General features: G+C 63.6%; 2 protein-coding genes across 5 annotated transcripts; both read left to right on the top strand.

The window, feature by feature from the left end:
* The first annotated feature begins 2,081 nt into the window (after nt 1-2,081).
* On the top strand, nt 2,082-12,871 carry TONSL (tonsoku like, DNA repair protein). Of its 2 annotated transcripts, XM_065902875.1 has the most exons (26): nt 2,082-2,155; nt 2,256-2,351; nt 2,492-2,634; nt 3,064-3,247; nt 3,575-3,704; nt 3,923-4,094; nt 4,168-4,282; nt 4,801-4,946; nt 5,039-5,191; nt 5,355-5,480; nt 5,593-5,770; nt 6,130-6,209; nt 6,307-6,396; nt 6,629-6,701; nt 6,798-6,961; nt 7,043-7,166; nt 7,282-8,042; nt 8,148-8,224; nt 8,548-8,698; nt 8,781-8,859; nt 9,215-9,516; nt 9,662-9,833; nt 10,449-10,624; nt 11,006-11,079; nt 11,350-11,483; nt 12,647-12,871. In XM_065902875.1, the coding sequence occupies exons 1-26, from the start codon at nt 2,131-2,133 to the stop codon at nt 12,838-12,840; spliced, it is 4,119 nt and encodes a 1,372-aa protein (XP_065758947.1). In that variant the 5' UTR covers nt 2,082-2,130; the 3' UTR covers nt 12,841-12,871. The 2 variants fall into 2 exon arrangements, with proteins under 2 accessions (XP_065758947.1, XP_065758948.1); XM_065902876.1 differs by lacking the exon at nt 12,647-12,871 and having other exon boundaries at nt 11,010-11,079; nt 11,350-11,477.
* A 1,117-nt stretch (nt 12,872-13,988) lies between these two features.
* On the top strand, nt 13,989-18,360 carry VPS28 (VPS28 subunit of ESCRT-I). Of its 3 annotated transcripts, XM_065902775.1 has the most exons (11): nt 13,989-14,078; nt 14,873-15,040; nt 15,235-15,336; nt 15,821-15,849; nt 15,969-16,006; nt 16,216-16,305; nt 16,923-17,028; nt 17,131-17,232; nt 17,540-17,593; nt 17,683-17,774; nt 18,107-18,360. In XM_065902775.1, exons 3-11 carry the CDS (start codon nt 15,300-15,302, stop codon nt 18,222-18,224), a joined length of 666 nt encoding a protein of 221 aa, XP_065758847.1. In that variant the 5' UTR covers nt 13,989-14,078; nt 14,873-15,040; nt 15,235-15,299; the 3' UTR covers nt 18,225-18,360. The 3 variants fall into 3 exon arrangements, with proteins under 3 accessions (XP_065758847.1, XP_065758848.1, XP_065758846.1); XM_065902774.1 differs by lacking the exon at nt 14,873-15,040 and having other exon boundaries at nt 13,995-14,078; XM_065902776.1 differs by lacking the exons at nt 14,873-15,040; nt 17,131-17,232 and having other exon boundaries at nt 13,992-14,078.

Here is an 18,360-nt window from a genome sequence, read left to right as displayed (position 1 = left end):
TACCCCACGGCCCCACCCTGTGACAATCACCTCAGCAGCTGAGCCTTACAGCCTATGGAGCAGGGCACCCTGGGACACTGTAGTGTGTTCTTGGCCACCAACAGAGGCTGGTGCCTGCTTGTGGCATCTCGCCAGCAGTCACTGGTTTACTGGAGGGTGTCCGAGTCATGTTGTTAGAAAGGAGAAGGCACCAGCGGTCTGTCTCCAGGATCCCAGTCCATCTAGTATCCTGAGCTGGTGAGGGTGGGAGTGCAACCTCAGCAGATGTGGGGGCAGGCCTGGGGGCACAGGTCAAGCCCCACTTCCCCCTCTCACCCCACTTCCTTTTAAACACTACATTTCTCAGCCCAAAGTGAGACATTTACAAAAATAATAAAAAATAATTTTCTAAAAAGAGGAGTCAAGAGGTGTTTTTACAACATACTATGTTGCTTTTGTGGTCTATAATTTCTTTCGATATTTTCTGTCTGTATAATTTTTAAGCCAAGTTTTGTTTGTATTTCCTTACAAGACAGCCTCACCAATGGGCCTCCCAGCCAGGGGCTGAGGCTGGTCCCAAACCTCAGTCTCCCCACCCCAGGCCCCCAGCTCTTGCTGGCAGTGCCTTGGATGCGCATCCCTGTCTGATGGGTGGGGAAGGCCAAGGCTAGAGAAGCTGGGTCCTCTCTCAAATGGGATCAGGCCCAGAACCTGAGCTGCCCTGAGGATGCTGGTGCTGGAGGGCTGGAGGCACAGAGAGGTCAGGAGGTGCCCTCCACGCTCAGCCTGTTCAGCTGGGACAGTCTGTTCCCACAGCTTGACTCCCCCCATCCCCATCCTGCATCTCACTGTGCCCCTGGAACCTCACAGCCCACCTGCCAAGCAGCCACCTTGGTTTCCTGCCCCCCTGGGATCCACGTTGGGGAGGGCAGGGGGCAGGGAAGAGCAGCACACCCTTAGGGGAGGCTGAGCGGAGGCCCTCCTGCAGCTCCTCAAGCTCAGCCTCAACCCAGCCCTGTAGCCACCCACTGGCCCTGGGCAACCTTCCCTGGACCTGCAGACCCGCTGCCCTCCATACAGCTCCCTCCCCAACAGGCCTTGCTGCCCATCCACTGGCTGAGAGTTTTACCCCATTGGGTGTGATTCCATTTCTGATTCTTAGGGGAGCCCGCCAGGCTCCTCTGTCTATGGGATTCTTCAGGCAAGAATACTGGAGTGGATAGGCATTCCCTTCTTCAGGGGATCTGCCTGATCCAGGGATCAAACTCAGTTCTCCTGCATTGCAGGCAGATTCCTTATGGTCTCAGGGAAGCCCCATTTCATTACATTTGCCTCCCGGTCCTTCCAGGCCTCCTCTAGGGCCTTTGGGGCGTCAGCCCTGGCACCTAGGGCCCAGGGGCCCGCAGTGGCAGCGGAGACAGAGCCACACGGCCTAGCAGGTGTTTGGTTCTCCAGGCGTGGGTAGAGGACGGGCACGTAGAGGCCGCCAGGGCTCCCTACGCCCCGGATCTCCCGGCTGAGGCCACAGCGCTCCAGGCTCGAATCCTGCCCCCTTTACCTCTCAGCACATGACGGTTTTGCAGTTTTATCGAGCGCACGCTGAGTTTTCCAGGAATACAACCGTCGAGCACACCGAGAAGTTCAATTCATTTTGGAACTCAACACCCCCCTCCCGCCTGCAGGACTGGGGGTCGGAGTCCCCGCGTGTGAGGACTCCGGCGCGTTCGCGGCTGGTGCAGGTTCTGCGGGGACACAGATCCGAGCGCCCAAGTGCCCGTGGTCCCCGAGGCCTTCCTCTCCTCCCCTGCGAAGGCAGTGCGTTCCTCAGGGCAGGTCGCGCGGGTGTCCAGAACAGCGGCAGCAAGCGGCGGGAGCCCGGGAGACCTCACCCCAAGGGCGGCTGCGATGGCGGGGCGGGGCCCGCGCTCCGCGCGCGGAAGACCCGGGTGCTGAGGACGCCTTCCGCGCTTCGGGCCCCTTCCGCGCTTCGGGCCCCAGCGCAGCCCTACTACAATTCCCAGGATGCTTTGGGCACCTGGACTACACTTCCTGAGATGCTCCGCGGCAGAACCGGACCTGCGCGTGGGGCCGGGGAGGGCGGGGCCGCCGCGCCAGCAGAGAGCGCGCGAAGTCCGGAACCCCGAGTGCAGGATGAACCTGGAGCGCGAGCTTCGCCGTGAGTCCAGGGAAAAGCGCCCGAGCTCGGGGGCTGGAGACAGCCCTGGCCCTCCCGGGCGGAGAGGCTCAGCGCTCAGGCCTCGTCTCTCTCTCTGCAGAGCTGAGCAAGGCCAAAGCTAAGGCCCAGAGGAGCGGGCGGCTGCGGGAGGAGGCCTCCGTCTGCCACCAGCTAGGGGAGCTCCTGGCCAGCCATGGTGCGTGGGGTGGAGTAGGGGCCACAGGGGCATGGGACCGGGGGCAGGGGCTTCCTGAGTACCGGCCGGCCGCCTCCCCATTGGCCTTGCTGCCCCTGGCCCACTGCCCAGTCGGACGGAAACCTGTCCCGCCCACCCAGGCTGCTACGCGGAGGCCCTGCGAGAGCACCAGCACGAGCTGCAGCTCCTGGAGACCACCGACGACCCCCTGGGCTGCGCCGTGGCCCACCGCAAGATCGGAGAACGGCTGGCGGAGATGGAGGACTACTCGGCTGCCCTGCAGGTGGGCGGAGACCGGCCCACCCCAACGCTGGCTACAGTCTACTCTCCCAGGCTCGCATCTCCTGGGGGCAGAGCCCTCGGGATGCACGCACCACAGCCTCTTCTGGGAATGTGGCTCCAGAAACCACTGATGAATATGTTACTGGAGCTGAAATCACTGGGAGCTGGCTGGGTGGGATTCCAGACCCTTTATCCACACAGAGCTGCCCTGGCTTCTGTGTTCCCGCAGCACCAATGACTCCCAGTCAGTTTCTCCTTGCATGATTGGCTGGTTAGCATGTGGTGCCACCGTCCCAGCAGGCAGTGCTTGGCATAGAGGAAACAGTGTGTGTGCAGCCTGGTTTCGGCCTGCACCTGGGGGCTTGGGGGACATGTGGGGCTTGCTTGCGGTGGGGGTTGGCTCACAGCGGCCATACTTCTTTGCCCCCAGCACCAGCACCGCTACCTGGAGCTGGCATGTGCCCTCTCCAACCACGTTGAGCAGCAGAGGGCCTGGGCCACCATTGGCCGCACCCACCTGGACATCTATGACCACGACCAGTCCCAGGACGCCTTGCAGCAGGCACAGGATGCCTTCGAGAAAAGCTTGGCTATCCTGGATGAGAAGCTGCAGGGTGACTGCCTTTGGGCCTGGCCCTCCCCGACTTTGGCCTCCTGTGCTCTGCAGGGAGAAGAGGCTACAGCCTCACTGCCCATGTGGCAGGTCCCCTGTCTAGCTTCCTCTCTTTGTGAGGCTGAGCCTGGCTCTCAGAACCCCCCCACAGCCCCCCACTTTGTGACCCTGCAGAGCCCATGCTCCTCCTGACTCCTGACCTCAGATCTGGCTGCCTTTGCTCTATTCCCGCCACTCTATCTGCAGCAGAATTCCTGGCACCTACAGGGAGAGGCCAGAGACCTGGAATGGGGGTGGGACGCTGAGTGTCTGCAGGGGTGTCTTCCAGGTTCACTGCCCAAGCGAGAGCTGAGTGAGATGAGGACCCGAATCTACCTCAACCTGGGCCTCACCTGCGAGAGCCTGCAGCAGGTGGCCCTGTGCAGTGCCTACTTCAAGAAAAGCATCTTCCTGGCTGAGTAAGGCCCCACCAGGCCCCAGAGGGAGCTGGGTTCCTGCCCCTGGAGGAAGTGACCAAGGCGAGGGTAGCCAGCTCTCACCCCTGTGCCCCATCAGTCTCCTGGGATCAGAGGCTTGGTTGGCTTTGTGGGCTGGAGCCCTCGGTGGGGTCAATGGGTGCCTGCTCTGCTGTCCCTGCGCAGAAGCCCTGGGCACCAACAGCCCTTTCCCCCCACAGGCAGAACCACCTGTATGAAGACCTGTTTCGAGCCCGCTACAACCTGGGGGCCATCCACTGGCGGCGGGGGCAGCACTCGCAGGCCATGCGCTGTCTGGAGGGGGCACGGGAGTGCGCGCGCGTTCTGAAGCAGGGCTTCCTGGAGAGCGAGTGCTGCCTGCTGCTCTCGCAGGTGCCCTGGGCTCGCCCCTCGGGTGGGCTTGGGCCTTCCGGGGCGTGCGGGCTTACCTTTCCTTGCCCCCTAGGTCCTCCTAGACCTCGGGGATTTCCTGGCTGCCAAGAGAGCCTTGAAGAAGGCCTATCGGCTCGGCTCTCAGAAGCCTTTGCAGAAAGCTTCAGTCTGCCGGACCCTGAAGTATGGTGAGCCTAGGAGGGGCCCCGGGGGCTCGATCCCCCAAGACAGTGTAGGGAGGGCTCCTTCCTTCAGCAGAGGAGGCCTGGGTATGCATCCTTGGGGAGGGGACACCATTGGGAGGGGCCCATCCCCCCCACTTCCTGTTGGGAGGGGTCTCACTGTTCTCTGAGCCTCCATTCAACAAGGAGTGTAGGAGGCATGCTGGGTGGTCAGGAGGCTAGTGTCTGCTCATAAACCAGCATCTTCACTGGCAGACCCAAGACAAAAGCCATCCTGCTTAATGGCGGGAGTGTGACCTGGTGTTCTCCATTGATAAGTAATGGTCACAAGGGCCCCTGCCCACATCCATGCCACAGGCCAGTCCCTACCCTGTGCTGACCTTAGTTGGTTCTCTTGCTGCGACTCCACGAGGTAGCCCCTCCTACCACCCCCTTATTGGGGGTGAGCGGAGGCTGGGTCTGGTGGGTAGTGGAGCTGGGTCAGGCCTGGGCCGGCCATGCCTGCATAAGGCTCTTTCCAACAGTGCTGGCGGTGGTCCAGCTGCAGCAACGGCTGGAGGAGTCCGAGGAGAGTGACCCCGAGGTCGCCATGGGCATCTGTGAGCAGCTGGGGGACCTGTTCTCCAAGGCAGGCGACTTCCCCAAGGCCGCTGCAGCCTACCAGAAGCAGGTGTGTGCCAAGCGGGCGTGGCAGATGGTGGGCGCTACGGGGGGGCAGGGGGGGGGTGGCACGGTCCTGACCTCACGGCAGCTGCCCTGCAGCTGCGCTTTGCGGAGCTGCTCAGCAGGCCGGGGCCCGAGCTGGCCGTCATCCACGTGTCCCTGGCTGCCACCCTGGGGGACATGAAGGACCACCGCCAGGCAGTGCACCACTACGAAGCAGAACTGAGGCTGCAGGAGGGCAACCCCCTGGAGGTGAGTGGTCACGGGACGGCCCCGTCCTGCCCGAGGCTCCATTGCAGGACCGCCACCCTCGGAGGTGGGGCACCGGGGCGCCTTGCCCCTCCCAGGGGGGCCACCTTCCATCTCGTGTTTGGGAGAGGGGGCCGCAGCCATCAAGTTCATGCTTCTCCTCCAGGAGGCCAAGACCTGGTTGAACATTGCGCTGTCCCGTGAGGAGGCAGGCGACGCCTACGAGGTGCTGGCACCATGCTTCCAGGAGGCTCTTGGCTGCGCCCAGCTGGCCGGGCAGCCCCAGCTGCAGGTGGGGAGCGCCTGCCCACCCGCGCTGGGATCCCGCACACAGCTTCCCTGGAGCCCGACTGTCCACGGCCTGTCTTGCCCGTGGCCCTGAGCTGGGTGCCCCCTCTCCTCAGAGGCAGATCTTGCAGCACTTCCATGCTGTGCAGCTGCGGCTGCAGCCCCAGGAGGCCCCTGGCACCGAAACCAGGCTGCAGGAGCTGCGAGTGGCTGGAGACGAGGATGAGGGGGACAGGGAGGGCGAGGAGGACGATGATGCTCTGGAGGCTGTGGAGCTGGAGCTCTCCGAGAGTGGTGAGGCTCGCTCCCTGGTGCCTGTTTGGGGTGGCTGGGGCCAGCTCACAGGCTTCTGACTCCTGAGGAGGGAACATTGGGCACCCGGCAGGGGAAAGAGGGACACTGTCCACTAGGCAGTTGGGTGAGAGGAACCCACGGTGGAGAAGCAGGTGCTGGGAGGGTGGATGCCCCGGAGGCAATGGGGCTGAGCGGGCGCAGGCGGGCGTCGTGCAGTGGAGGACACCTGAGCCCCAGGCCAGCTGCTCTCACCGAGGGCAGGACCCGGGAAAGAGCGGAAGTCTGGGGCTCGGGGAGACTGACCCACAGAGCACCCTCGGCATGGGGACTGGCTCACAGCGGGCTTGGCTCTGCTGCAGAGGACGAGGCCGACACAGGCCCACCGCTGGAGGAGGACGAGGAGCTACGAGGCTGTCTGGGCCGGCAGAGGGTGAACAAGGTGAGGACGGGCCAGGGACAGCGGCGACGCCCTCCTGTGGTCACTAGTGCCGTCCGGCCCCTCATGCCCCTGCCCCCACCCTGGGCTGTGCCCACAGTGGAGCCGGCGCAACGACGTGGGAGAGACAGCGCTGCACCGAGCCTGCATCGAGGGCCGGCTGGGCCGTGTCCAGGACCTGGTGAGGCAGGTAGGCGTCCCCGCAGACTGGGCTGTCTCCCCAAGGAAGAAGGCAGGGTTTGAGGGCCAGAGCCAGAACTGGGGATCCTGTCCCTCCTGCTGGGGAGCATCTCACTGCTATGATCTGGGCCAGGCCAGGTTGAGGGGTGCGCCCGTGGGGCCCTCCACAGGCTTCAGTCCCAGGGAAAGGCCAGGCTGGTGGGGGCACTCGGGGCCAGGCTCCTTCCCATTCTTGGTCATAGGGCCACCCCCTAAACCCTCGGGACTACTGTGGCTGGACACCCCTGCACGAGGCCTGCAACTACGGGCATCTGGGTGAGCATGGGACGGGGTTTCTGGGCTGTGATGGGGAGAAGGAATGGGTCCCCCCTGAGAGAGGGCCTGGAAGCCAGCTCACGCCCCTGTCCGCAGACATCGTCCGTTTCCTGCTGGACCACGGGGCTGCGGTGGATGACCCAGGCGGCCAGGGCTGTGACGGCATCACGCCCCTGCATGATGCCCTCAACTGTGGCCACTTTGAGGTGGCTGAGCTGCTTATCGAGCGAGGAGCATCTGTCACCCTCCGCACCAGGAAGGTGAGTGTACGCAGGCCAGGTGGGCATGGGCGGCAGTGGGTGAAGCTGCTGCCGCCAGCTCTGCCCAACTGGTTCCCCCAGGGCCACAGCCCACTGGAGACACTGCAGCAGTGGGTGAAGCTGTACAGCAAGGATCTGGACAGTGAGACGCGGGAAAAGGCGGCTGCCATGGGGAGGCTGCTCCAAGCGGCCTCCTTGGGTCGAGGTAAGCAGGGGCATCCTCTGCCCCGGGCGATTCCGCTCCTTAGCCTGAGAGTCTTGGGCTCTGGGTGGCGGTCACGTGCCAGGCACTGTCTCACAAGAGATTGCTCTTTCTGCAGCTCCCCACAGCTCCTGGGCTCCGCAGACCCTCCCAACTAACCATCTGTTTGACCCTGAGACCTCTCCTCCCTCAAGTCCTTGCCCAGGAACCCCAGAGGTCTGTGAAGCCAGCCCCAGGGTGTCCCAGGGGCTGGCAGTGTCCGCTGTGGCCAGACCGCGGAGGAGCAGGCACAAATTGGCCAGCAGTAGCAGCTCAGAAGGCGAGGACAGCGCTGGCCCATCCCACCCCACCCAGAAGAGGCCCCGGCACACAGGCCCATCACCGCAGACCAAGGCCCCGATGGCCGGGCCCGCCAGCGATAGGGAGGCAGCCACAAGTGCCAGCTGGGCAGCCTACCGGGCGGCCATCCGCGGAGTGGGCAGTACCCAGACCTTCCGCCTGGACCCCAGTCCACTGCGAGGGCCCAGCGAGGCCCCCATCCCCCAAGCAGCACTCATCCCTAAGGAGGAGTGTTTGGCTGGGGACTGGCTGGAGGAAGACTTCCCGATGAGACCCGGTCACCGGGGCCGCCGTCCAGCCCGCCCCCAGAGCGGTGGAGATGGCGGCAGACACCATGCCTCTGGCCCAGGCAGTGACATGGTACGCAGGCCCCGGGCCCGGGTTCGGGCCTGGCAGAGCCGGCTGCCCTGTCTCGAGAGCCGGAGCACGCCAGTCAGAGCAGACAGAGCTGACAGCCCGGCCACAGAGCCCGCACGGAGCCCCGACATCCCCAGGGCTGTGGCGCCCGCTGGAGAAAACCCCACAGCAGGCCAGCTTTCGGTGAGTGCTCACGCCTGGGGCAGAGTGCCACCCAGGCTGCGGGAGAGGACAGGCAAGGGCCTGTCTCTCCCAGCTCAGCCCCTTCTTCCCTGCCCCCACCCCTAGGGCCAGGCCCTGCCCCCTCCCATCCGAGTCCGAGTTCGAGTTCAGGATAACCTCTTCCTCATTCCCGTTCCACACCGGTAAGGTGTCTCCTCCTGGCGCCCGGCTCGCTGTGCCTCTGTGGGCTCAGTGCTGGGGGTGGTGCCCAGGGGCAGTAGAGGGCCCTCGTTGTCGCGATGAGACGTGTGATCAGAGCCCGCCTGTCCCTATCCCTCGCCCCTGGGGGACTGCTGGTGGGGAGGTGCCGGCAGGCCCTGGGGTCCCTGGGAGTGGCCTGGAGGTGCTCCAGTGTGCACGTTGCAGGCAGGCAGGAGGACAGGGAAGGCTGCACAGCCCCAGGTGGCAGGGCAGGAACCTGGCTGGGTCCAGTACTCAGCTCGTGCTCGTGCCTGTGCCCACACAGGGAGGCCCACTCCGTGGCCTGGCTGGCTGAGCAGGCCGCCCAGCGTCACTACCAGGCCTCCGGGCTGCTGCCTCGGCTCTCCCTTCAAAAAGAGGGGGCCCTGCTGGCCCCTCAGGACCCTATCCCCGACGTGCTGCAGAGCAACGAGGAGGTGAGTGACCAGAGCCAGGGCCCTGAGCTGGGGGTGTCCTCCAGGACTGGGGTCAGGGCTGCTCACCGCTGCTGCTCGCCAGGTGTTGGCTGAGGTGACTTCGTGGGACCTCCCCCCACTGAGGGACCGTTACCGCCGGGCCTGCCAGAGCCTGGAGCAAGGTAAGGGTCCAGACGGCCCTACGGAGGCCTGGGCAGAGAACTAGGCCAGGCCCACGGCCTTCAGTCCCAGGACCCCAGGCATTGACCAGGGTCCCCCCACCACACCTGGCCTCAGGGTTTCCTCCCCTACCTAGTGGCCCCCTAGTGTGTGGGCAGTGGGGGCAGGAGGTGGCCCCATCTGGAGGTGGGTCAGCACCACCCACCCTGGCTCTGCAGCATGCCTCGGGGCCCCGGGAGCTGCCCTGGAGCTCATGCTGGAGTGGGGGGGGGGGCGGAGTGCTGCCTGACTGGCCACCGCTGACTCCTAGGGCGGGACAGGCGGAACCTGTCCTGGTGACACCGTGTTCCTCCCCAGGGGAGCACCAGCAGGTGCTGCAGGCCGTGGAGCACCAGGGCTCAGCCCCCGCATTCAGCGCCTGCTCCCTGGCACTGCGCCAAGCCCAGCTCACGCCGCTGCTGCGGGCCCTGAAGCTGCACTCAGTGCTCCGGGAGCTTCGCCTGGCCGGGAACCGGCTTGGGGATGGGTGTGTTGCTGAGCTGCTGGCCACCCTGAACACTGTGCCCGCCCTGACCCTCCTCGACCTGTCCTCTAACCACCTGGGCCCTGAAGGCCTGCGCCAGTTTGCTGCGGGCCTCCTGGGGCAGACCACCTTGCAGGTAAGAGGCGTGGGGGACAGCGGGCAGCATCTGAGTGTCCACATCCAACCCATCCCTGGTGGGGAGGTGTGGTTGAGAGCACTGGCCAGCACCCAGGTCCAGGTGGCGAACACGAGATCCTCTGGGGGCCCTGTGTCTCCCACAGAACTTAGAAGAGCTGGACTTGAGCATGAACCCCCTCGGGGATGGCTGTGGCCAGGCTCTGGCCTCCGTCCTGCGGGCTTGCCCTGTGCTTTGCACCCTGCACCTCCAGGCTTGTGGCTTTGGCCCCAGCTTTTTCCTGAGCCATCAGGCGGCTGTGGGCAGCGCCTTCCAAGGTGAGCTGCCGGCACGTCCACTCCCCAGCCCCAGGGGTTCAGAGAGCCTTGAACCAGGGCACCAGCTTGGCTCTCGGGAGCATGTGGGTGGACATGGGTGTGGCTTGCCTGGCCTGGGCAGGACCCAGACCCAGTCCCAGCTACACTGTAGGTCCAGCCCCGTGACTCCCCAGCTCAGCATTCTGTTTGTGGGAGATGATTCTACCCATAGTCCCAGCACCGAGAGACAGGAAACTGGGCATCCTCCAGGGGATTTTCCACAGAGGCCTGAGCTAGGCAGTGGGGCTCAGAGCTGGGAGCGTAGCAGAGGGGAGGAGGGGCTGGGACTTGGCTGGTAGACGGAGTCCCCCCACCCACCCCTGCCCTACCATGCTGGGTGTCCCAGTCTTCGGGCCGCCCTGTCACAAGCAGGGACAGGCTGGGTCCCCAGAGTGGTGGGAGGAGACCAAGCTCATGAGCCTGTGCTGCCCCTCCCCCACGGAGGTCCCGGGCCGGAGACCCCGTCTCCCAGCGCACAGACCCTCGGACAGTGACGGCCTCCCGAGGGTCATGGGGGCTCTGGGCCCAGGCCTGGGGGCGGGGAGGACCCTGATGGAGGTTCTGGCCTCCATATAGACACCAAGCGCCTGAAGACACTGTCCCTGTCCTACAATGGCCTGGGCCCCACTGCCCTGGCCCAGGTCCTGGGGAGCCTGCCGGCTCACAGCCTCCTGCGCCTAGAGCTGAGCTCTGTGGCCACTGGCAAGAGTGGCCTAGGTCTCATGGAGCCCGTGATTCGCTACCTGAGCCAGGTATGCATTCAAGGGGGCACTGAGCCAGAGGCACCTCGGCCCCCAGGACTGGGGGTGGGGGAGCTGGGAGAGGGTGCAAGTTGGCAGAGAACAGGGGTGGGGAACGCTTTCTACAGACCTGCTTGCCTGGGGCTCTGAGGTCCTGGCCAGCAGAAAAGGTACCTGGGTGGGGCGGGTCTCCTGAGATCACTTCGTGATGTGCCAAGTATGATCATGTTCTTCTGACCTGCAGACTTGGGGAGATGCCACCCCCTCTGGCTTCAGGGGCTGGGCAGGCTTCACTCCATCATTCTCAAGGGATGGGGGTGGTGTCTGGTGCCCTGGGTGCAGGGCCTCTACTGGGAGGCAGGGAGGGCAGGTGTGTCCCCCTCCGTTGTCTAGGAAGGCTGCGTCCTGGAGCACCTGAGCCTGTCGGCAAACCACCTGGGTGACACAGACGTGAGAGCTCTGAGCAGGTAACGCCACTACTATCTTGCGGGTCTGGTCTCATACCTGAGCACCTGGGGAGGCTGGGGCCTCACGACTTGCCTCCCTCGGGCTCTCACGTCCCTCTGCTGGGTCCTCTCCTGTCACCCGTGTGCCACAGCCCATGCCAGGGCCACTGCTCCATGGCCTCCAGCTTCAGTGGCTCTCAGGAGTGTCTGGTGCATCCCGAGCCATGGGGTCACCTGGGGCAGCTTCCCCTCATGGCGGAAACTGACCCCCAGACTTCTGCCCTGTCTCAGATGTCTCCCTCTCTGCCCCTCACTGGTCTCGCTGGACCTGTCTGCCAACCCTGAGGTCAGCGGTACTGGCCTGGAGGAGCTCCTGGCTACCCTCCAAAAGCGGCCCCAAGGCCTCAGCTTCCTGGGCCTGTCAGGTGAGCTCTGGGTGTGGTGGCCACACCTGCCCAACTGGAGCTGGTGACACAGCCCCTGCTCGGGGACCTGCCTGAGGCCCAGGTGCCTCCTCTGAAGGGGCCGTCCTGCCACTAGCCAGGCTGCAGGGTGGAGCTGGGCCCCTGGGTGCTCGAGTGGAGGACAGTGCCCAGTGTGCCCAGAGGCAGGTGCGAGCCTCACCCCTCAAACCACAGGGCAGGAGGAGCATGGGCCTCTGCCTCCAGCCTGGTCAGCCTGACCCTCAAGACCATGGCTGGGGGACCCGCTGCTGCAGGGACTTTTTCGTTCCTGTTGTCCAGAGGGAGGGAGGGGAGGTCAGCCTAGAGTGGATACCTGCCTCCGAGGGCCCCTCCCGCTTCTGGCCAGGGCGCCCTGACCATACCGTCTAGGCCTGTGGCTTGACTTAGGTGGTTCTCTGGCCACACGTGGTGCAGGACCCCGTCTTGAGAACAACCCCAGGGAGGTGCATTTGGTGAACTGGCGCGTCCTGCTGCGGCTGCGGGCAGGGCAGGCCAGACTGGGCCCTCCAGGAGAACCAGGGCTGGGAGTGGGTGTGCACACTGGGGACCCCTGGGTTCTTCCTGCTTCTCGCCCCCTGCCCCACAGGGCCAGGCTGGCTCCTCCAGGAAGGCCCTCCTGAAGGCAGGCTGGTAGGCGATCTACCGTCACTCAGATGTGGGGCTGCTCCTCACACATCTGGCTTCCTGGCACCTGCATGTTCTCACCAAGCCCCCTGCTGGGTACTCTGTGGTCTCTGAGGATTGAGCATTGGCAATTCAGTGTCCTGAGACTCCCAAGAAACCACGCTGGGTCCATCTTAAGGACCAAGACATCATCAGACAGTGTCAGAGGCACAGATGTGAATGCAGTGTCTCCTACAGCCGACCTCCCTCTTGCCTGACCACTAGCTGTGGGAGGGTTCTGTGGTCCTAGGCAGCCTCTGGGAGAGCACCCTCCATCCTCGAGAATGATCTGGCCTCTCCTGGGCCTTGCTCATGCCCCTCACTGCAGCCCTCGGGGCCTCAGGGGAAGTGCGTATCGTCCCTAGGGCCAGGCTGGTAAAGAGAAAAGTCCTGTGAGACCCGAGAAACTGCATCCTGCCAGGAGCAGCTCCCCAAGGCTGACTTCTGCCTCCCCTCTGCAGGCTGTGCTGTCCAGGGCCCCCTGGGCCTGGACCTCTGGGACAAGGTTGTGGCGCAGCTGCAGGAGCTGCAGCTGTGCACCAGACATCTCTCTGCTGAGGACCGGGATGCCCTGCATCAGCTACTGCCCAGCCAGCTGGGCCCCAGAGTGTGCACCCTGGACCAGGGCCCCAAGCTCTTCTTCAGGCACCTCTGACTGGACAGCCCCATGGTGTGCCCTCCCTACCCACCCAGGCCTCTAATAAAAAAGCCAATGCTGCCTCCACCCCTCTCTGCTGCTGCTCCTTGGAAGGCAAGTGGGAGGTGGAAGGCAGGGTTGTGAAGCTTAGAGCCCTCTGGAACTGAGGATGTTACTGGAGCAGGTTCCTCTGCCCAGGAAACAGCGAGCCAAAACCCAGAGACACCAAGGTTTGCAGCAGAAAAAGGATTTATTCACAAGGCAGCCAAGTGAGGTGATGAGAGGACAGGTTTCATGTTTGCTTCCTCAAAGGCGAGGGGCTTGTGACATTACAGTATAAAGAAGCCGGTTAGAATTCCCTGGTAGTCCAGTGATTAGGACTCCACACTTTCACTGCCAATGGCTTAGGTTCGATCCTACAAGCCTTAGTAACCACCACCACCCCCCCACTCCAAAAAAGCAAGATGGTCTTAGGTGTGGGGAGAGAACCTTGGAGGCAGGGAAGAGGTGAGGTCATCTGTTCTGCAGAGGCACATCTGAATTGCTTCTTCATGGGACACATTAAAAATGGTGGCACATGATGGGGTGGGGCTCTGAAGGCAAGAGGTCATTCACTGGACCCTGGAGCAGGGCCAGTTTTAGCGTCAGACATGCAAGCTTTTGTATCAACAATTAAAGCAAGCTCGATTCGTGAAGACAGGTTACAAATAGAGGGCCTGAGGGAAGGGCTACCCACTCCAGTATTCTGGCCTGGAGAATCCCGTGGGCTGTATATAGTCCGTGAGGCGGCAAACCTTCACACAGTTTACTTGCATTGTTACTTCAGTTTCATATATGTGTGTATGCACATTCATTTTGATTCTTTTCCATCATAGGTTATTACAAGAGACTGAATATAATTCCCCACGCTATACAGTAGGTCCTTGTTTACCGCGGGGTTCTTAACAAGCGGTAAGACAAGCTCTAAGGTTTCTGTTAACCCTGCGGGGCAGTTTCAAGGGAAGAGCTGGCCGCTTAGAGGTCCTCCAGGGGAACGCAAAGCCAACTCTGCAGCTTCCCTCTCCGAAAGACAGACTCACCCGACGGCTGAGCGCTCAGGAAGCGGGGCGTAGCTAGCGTGCAGGCGCAGACAGCGGGGCCTGACATAGTAGTAGCGTGCGCAGGCGCAGACGGCGGGGCCTGGCGCGCAGGCGCGAGAGCAGACGTCTGGCGCGCCCCGCCCCCGCGCCGTCGCTGGGACCTGCGAGGCGGTCCAGGTACTCCGGGCCAGGGGCGGGCGGAAAAGGCGGTCTGACCAAAACCCGCGGTCTTCGCCACGCTGCGGAGGGTCCTCTGCGCCCCTGCTCCTCGGTCCGCGTCTTAGAGTTCTGTGTCCCGGGCTCCCGGGTCTCCTGGCTCCGCCCGGGGCTCTGGGGCCGTCTCCCGGGCCTGCGCGCCCGGCGCTCGCTGGGTTTTCTGTGGGAGCTCACCGCCCTGCTCGTGCAGGGTGACGATGCTCAGCGTGTGGCCAGAGGCCTCCCCTTTCGTGGCTGCGTGGGGTCCCGCTGTAGGGCCACAGCCGAGTCCCTGATTGCTCCTCCTGGCCGTCCCACCGCCTCACGGTTGCTGAGCGGTCTCCGTGTCCCTACCCCGCCCCCACCGCGCCCTGCTGAACTCACAGCCTCGTCCCGCAGGCCTCATCCCCCCTTTCCGCTGCACTGCCTCCGCGCCGGTCCCGGGGCTCAGCACGGGCTGCCTTCCCGCTACCTTGGTTCACCCTCAGCCATTTCCTGTGGGGCACCACCCACCCGCTCAGTGCCACTGGCTCCGCCTGCCCGTCCGGGCTTCTCCCCTGACCACGCGCCTCTGCAGCCTCCTTGGAGCCTAAGGAGCCTCCCAAAGCCAATACGTCCAAGCCGTAGTACACCCACCTACTCTCCACACCTACTCTGTTCACCTTCTTCGTGTCATCTCATCTCACGGTCATGGTGCCTTTGGTCCGAAAATAAGGGTGTCGTTTTTTTACCCATTTTTAAATTCTCCATTGCACCTGGTGGGTCCATCTCCAAAGCACGTCTCAAACTGGCCCCAGCCACTGCATCAGCTTCTCAAGTGGGCAGGGCTCGTGCTTCCACTGTCTGCTCAGCTCACTGCCCATCTGGATCCCCGAGGACTTGTCGCCAATCTTCCAGTGACTCCAGCTCGCTGTGCCAGGATAAGCCCAGACTCCTCTTGGCCTGTGAGTGGCGCGTCCTTTGACAAACCACCACCCTGACACACACACCCCTCTGCCTCTGTCCTCATCCCCTGGACTGTCTTCACTCAGAAAGTTCACCCCAAGGCCCGTTGGTCTGTTCCTCCAAATTTATTTCTGTGTGAAGACATGCTCGGGGGTGTTTTTTAAGAGGTTGTGTTGTATGTTCTCTTCCCCAGGTGACTGCTCCAGTGGCTGCAGCATCTTCCTCTCTCTCCCGGTCACCTGACTCAGAGTCGGTAGGATGTTTCACGGGATCCCAGCCACTCCTGGCATGGGAGGTGAGTGTGGTGCATGCCGGGCCCAGGGACCCAGAGGGCCAAAGCTTTCAACCTCCGGAGGCCAGGGGTTGCTGGCAGGCTCTAAGGTCCGACATGGCAAGGTCCAAGGGGGTAGCCAGGGGCCCAAAGACCTCCAAGTGGGGTCAGCTGGACGCAGAGATGACAGCTGTAGTGTGGCTGGACTTCAGGGTGTCTCAAGTATCCTGGAGTCCCCAAGTCAAGGGGATGGTTGCAAAGCATGTGACAGACATTGTGGGCCCACAACTACATCATAAGCAAGTTGTGGTCACTCAGCTGTAGGGGCAGTAGCTGAGCAACAGGGGTGGAATGGAGCACCAGGCCTGGCGTGCAGCCCCTGGACCCAGAGGCCTGTCCTCTGCTTGGGTCCCCCACAAACTGATGGGGACTGGGACTGAAGTTCCTGGGGCCAGAGTGGTGGCCAGGCTCGCTGGGATGACCTTCCACTCTGCCTGTTCTGTCACAGCCCCTGGAAACAAGCCGGAGCTGTATGAGGTGAGTGGTGGGCACCCTCCTGGTCACATCAGCTGTGATTCTCGTCTGCGTGGTCCTCACTGGGGCCCCTGCAGCCTCCTTCATGCTGCTGGCTGATCCCCCGCCTGGTCTCCTGACAGGAAGTGAAGCTGTACAAGAATGCCCGTGAGCGGGAGAAGTGAGTCCAACCCCCAGGCTGCCTGCCTCCCCCCCCACCCAGGGGTCTGCCCAGAGGAACAGATCCCCAGAAGCCTCTGTTCAGGGTGGGGTGAGGAGGCGACCAGACCAGGAGTTCTACCTCAGTGGCACCCAGGCAGGGCTGGCAGGTGTGCTCGGGCCCTTGGCTTCCTGCCTGGGCAGCCGCGCCTGAAGTCTGCACCCCCTCAGGTACGACAACATGGCAGAGCTGTTTGCAGTTGTGAAGACAATGCAGGCCCTGGAGAAGGCGTATATCAAGGACTGCGTCACCCCCAACGAGTGAGAGCCCACTTCCCCACACCACTGGCCCACCCTCGGAAGCTCATCTCTGGCCTCCAGGGCCAGGTGCTCAGTGGGGAGGGAGGCCGGGCAGTCCGGGGGCAGTGCCCACGCGCGGGCAGGGCTGAGCCCAGCTCTCTCCAGGCCCTGCCCCACTCCCCGGAGCCTCATCAGTGAGAACGCTTTGAAGGGGAGCGGGGGGCTCGGGCGGTCAGTCCGCGGGGAGCTGCTGGCCAGGCCTGGCAGCCCGTAAGAATGTGGGGCCTGTGTCTAGTGCAGTTGTGCCCCCCAGCAGCACTGTGACCTGTTCATGTGGGGGCACAGCCAATACAGCCCAGGAAACAGGCTCTGCGACCTGCGGGGCGCTGCGCTGGGTGCCAGCTTGCATAATCCAGGCTGGTCCTCTGTGGCAGCCATATTTGGGGCATTACCCCCCCCACCCCACCCCTGCACTTTTCAAAGCTTCATCAGGAAGCCTCCGCCCCCATGGCTGGTCTCTGGCCCTTCACATCTTGTCCATGCGAGCTGCCCCTTGTCTGGAAGGGCGGAGGATAAGCAGGAGGGGCCCGGAGGCGCTGGCCTGGCACTGCGGGCAGCAGCCTGGCCTCTTCCCCCAGGTACACTGCAGCCTGCTCCCGACTCCTGGTCCAGTATAAGGCAGCCTTCCGGCAGGTCCAGGGCTCAGAAATCAGCTCCATTGATGAATTCTGCCGCAAGTTTCGCGTGAGTGAACGACTCCTTCACCCCGAGGGACAAGGGCAGGCATGGGGGCCCGCAGCTGCAGCCGGGCTGCCCCGTGAGGCCCAGCCGTGATCCCCCCCTCAGCTGGACTGCCCGCTGGCCATGGAGAGGATCAAGGAGGACCGGCCCATCACCATCAAGGATGACAAAGGCAACCTGAACCGCTGCATCGCCGATGTGGTCTCGGTGCGGGCCCTGTGCGCGTGTGCCGAACTGCAGCGGGGGTCTCCGGCATGGGGGTGGGGGGCCACCCCGAGGCCCCACCCCGTCCCAGGCCCACGTGGGACGTGTCCTGCATTCCCACCCAGTAGCCCCCTGGCTGCAGGAATGGGTGCGGGGGCGGGGCGGGGGGGAGGGCCACGTGACCCTTCAGCTGAGGCAGGCAAGGGGCGGGGTGGGGCAGCTCCAGGCCCCTCTCTGCAGAGGAACCAGGGTGTCGGGGGTCTCAGCCAGCGGTTGAGGTCATCACACACACACACACACTTGCTCCCAGCTCTTTATCACGGTGATGGACAAGCTGCGCCTGGAGATACGAGCCATGGATGAGGTGCGGCCCTGGGCAGGGGGAAGGGGAAAAGGGGGGGTCCAAGGAGCCAGGCTCGGGGGAGCGGGTCCCAGTGGGCGCTGTTCCTTCAGATCCAGCCTGACCTGCGGGAGCTGATGGAGACCATGCACCGCATGAGCCACCTGCCCCCTGACTTTGAGGGCCGCCAGACGGTCAGCCAGTGGTGAGTGCCTGTCGCCTGCCAGCCCCCCAGCTCCACCCCCCCACACTCTAGCCCCAGCCCCCTCTCCTGCGCACACACCCCCTGGGTCTATAGCTATACACACATACACATACACACGCATGCACGCATGCTCTGGCCCCATAGGCCCTCCCCCCCCACACACACACACCTGAGCCCCATAGCCCTCCACACACGCATATATACATAAACACACACACTCCAGGCCCTACACGCACACACACCCCAGGCCCTACACACACACATACCCCAGCCCCATAGCCTTCACCTTCCAGCACCACACACACATAGATGCTACACCCTGTGCCCCGCAGGCTGCAGACCCTGAGCGGCATGTCGGCCTCAGATGAGCTGGACGACTCCCAGGTGCGCCAGATGCTCTTCGACCTGGAATCAGCCTATAACGCCTTCAACCGCTTCCTGCACGCCTGAGCCCTGACCCCCCAGACCCGCCTTCCACCATGGTTCCCACTTCCCCGGACACCTGCTGTCCACGACCACCCGTCTGTGTCTGTTCGTGCGTCTGGAGTCCCCTCTTCCCAATAAAGCTGTTTTCTGATCTCTCTGC

The sequence above is a fragment of the Muntiacus reevesi genome, chromosome 12 (genome assembly GCF_963930625.1).
Source record: "Muntiacus reevesi chromosome 12, mMunRee1.1, whole genome shotgun sequence".
In the NCBI taxonomy this organism is placed as follows: domain Eukaryota; kingdom Metazoa; phylum Chordata; class Mammalia; order Artiodactyla; family Cervidae; genus Muntiacus; species Muntiacus reevesi.
Note: the sequence above shows the minus strand (reverse complement) of the source record. Positions and strands in the feature narration are given on the sequence as shown.

Coding starts and splice junctions, on each gene's coding strand:
- TONSL (XM_065902875.1), top strand. CDS start 2,131: ATGAACCTGGAGCGCGAGCTTCGCC. Junction 2,635..3,063: donor ACTACTCGGCTGCCCTGCAG/GTGGGCGGAGAC, acceptor CTTTGCCCCCAG/CACCAGCACCGCTACCTGGA. Junction 10,625..11,005: donor TGATTCGCTACCTGAGCCAG/GTATGCATTCAA, acceptor TCCGTTGTCTAG/GAAGGCTGCGTCCTGGAGCA.
- VPS28 (XM_065902775.1), top strand. CDS start 15,300: ATGTTTCACGGGATCCCAGCCACTCCTGGCATGGGAG. Junction 15,337..15,820: donor AGCCACTCCTGGCATGGGAG/GTGAGTGTGGTG, acceptor GTTCTGTCACAG/CCCCTGGAAACAAGCCGGAG. Junction 15,850..15,968: donor ACAAGCCGGAGCTGTATGAG/GTGAGTGGTGGG, acceptor GTCTCCTGACAG/GAAGTGAAGCTGTACAAGAA.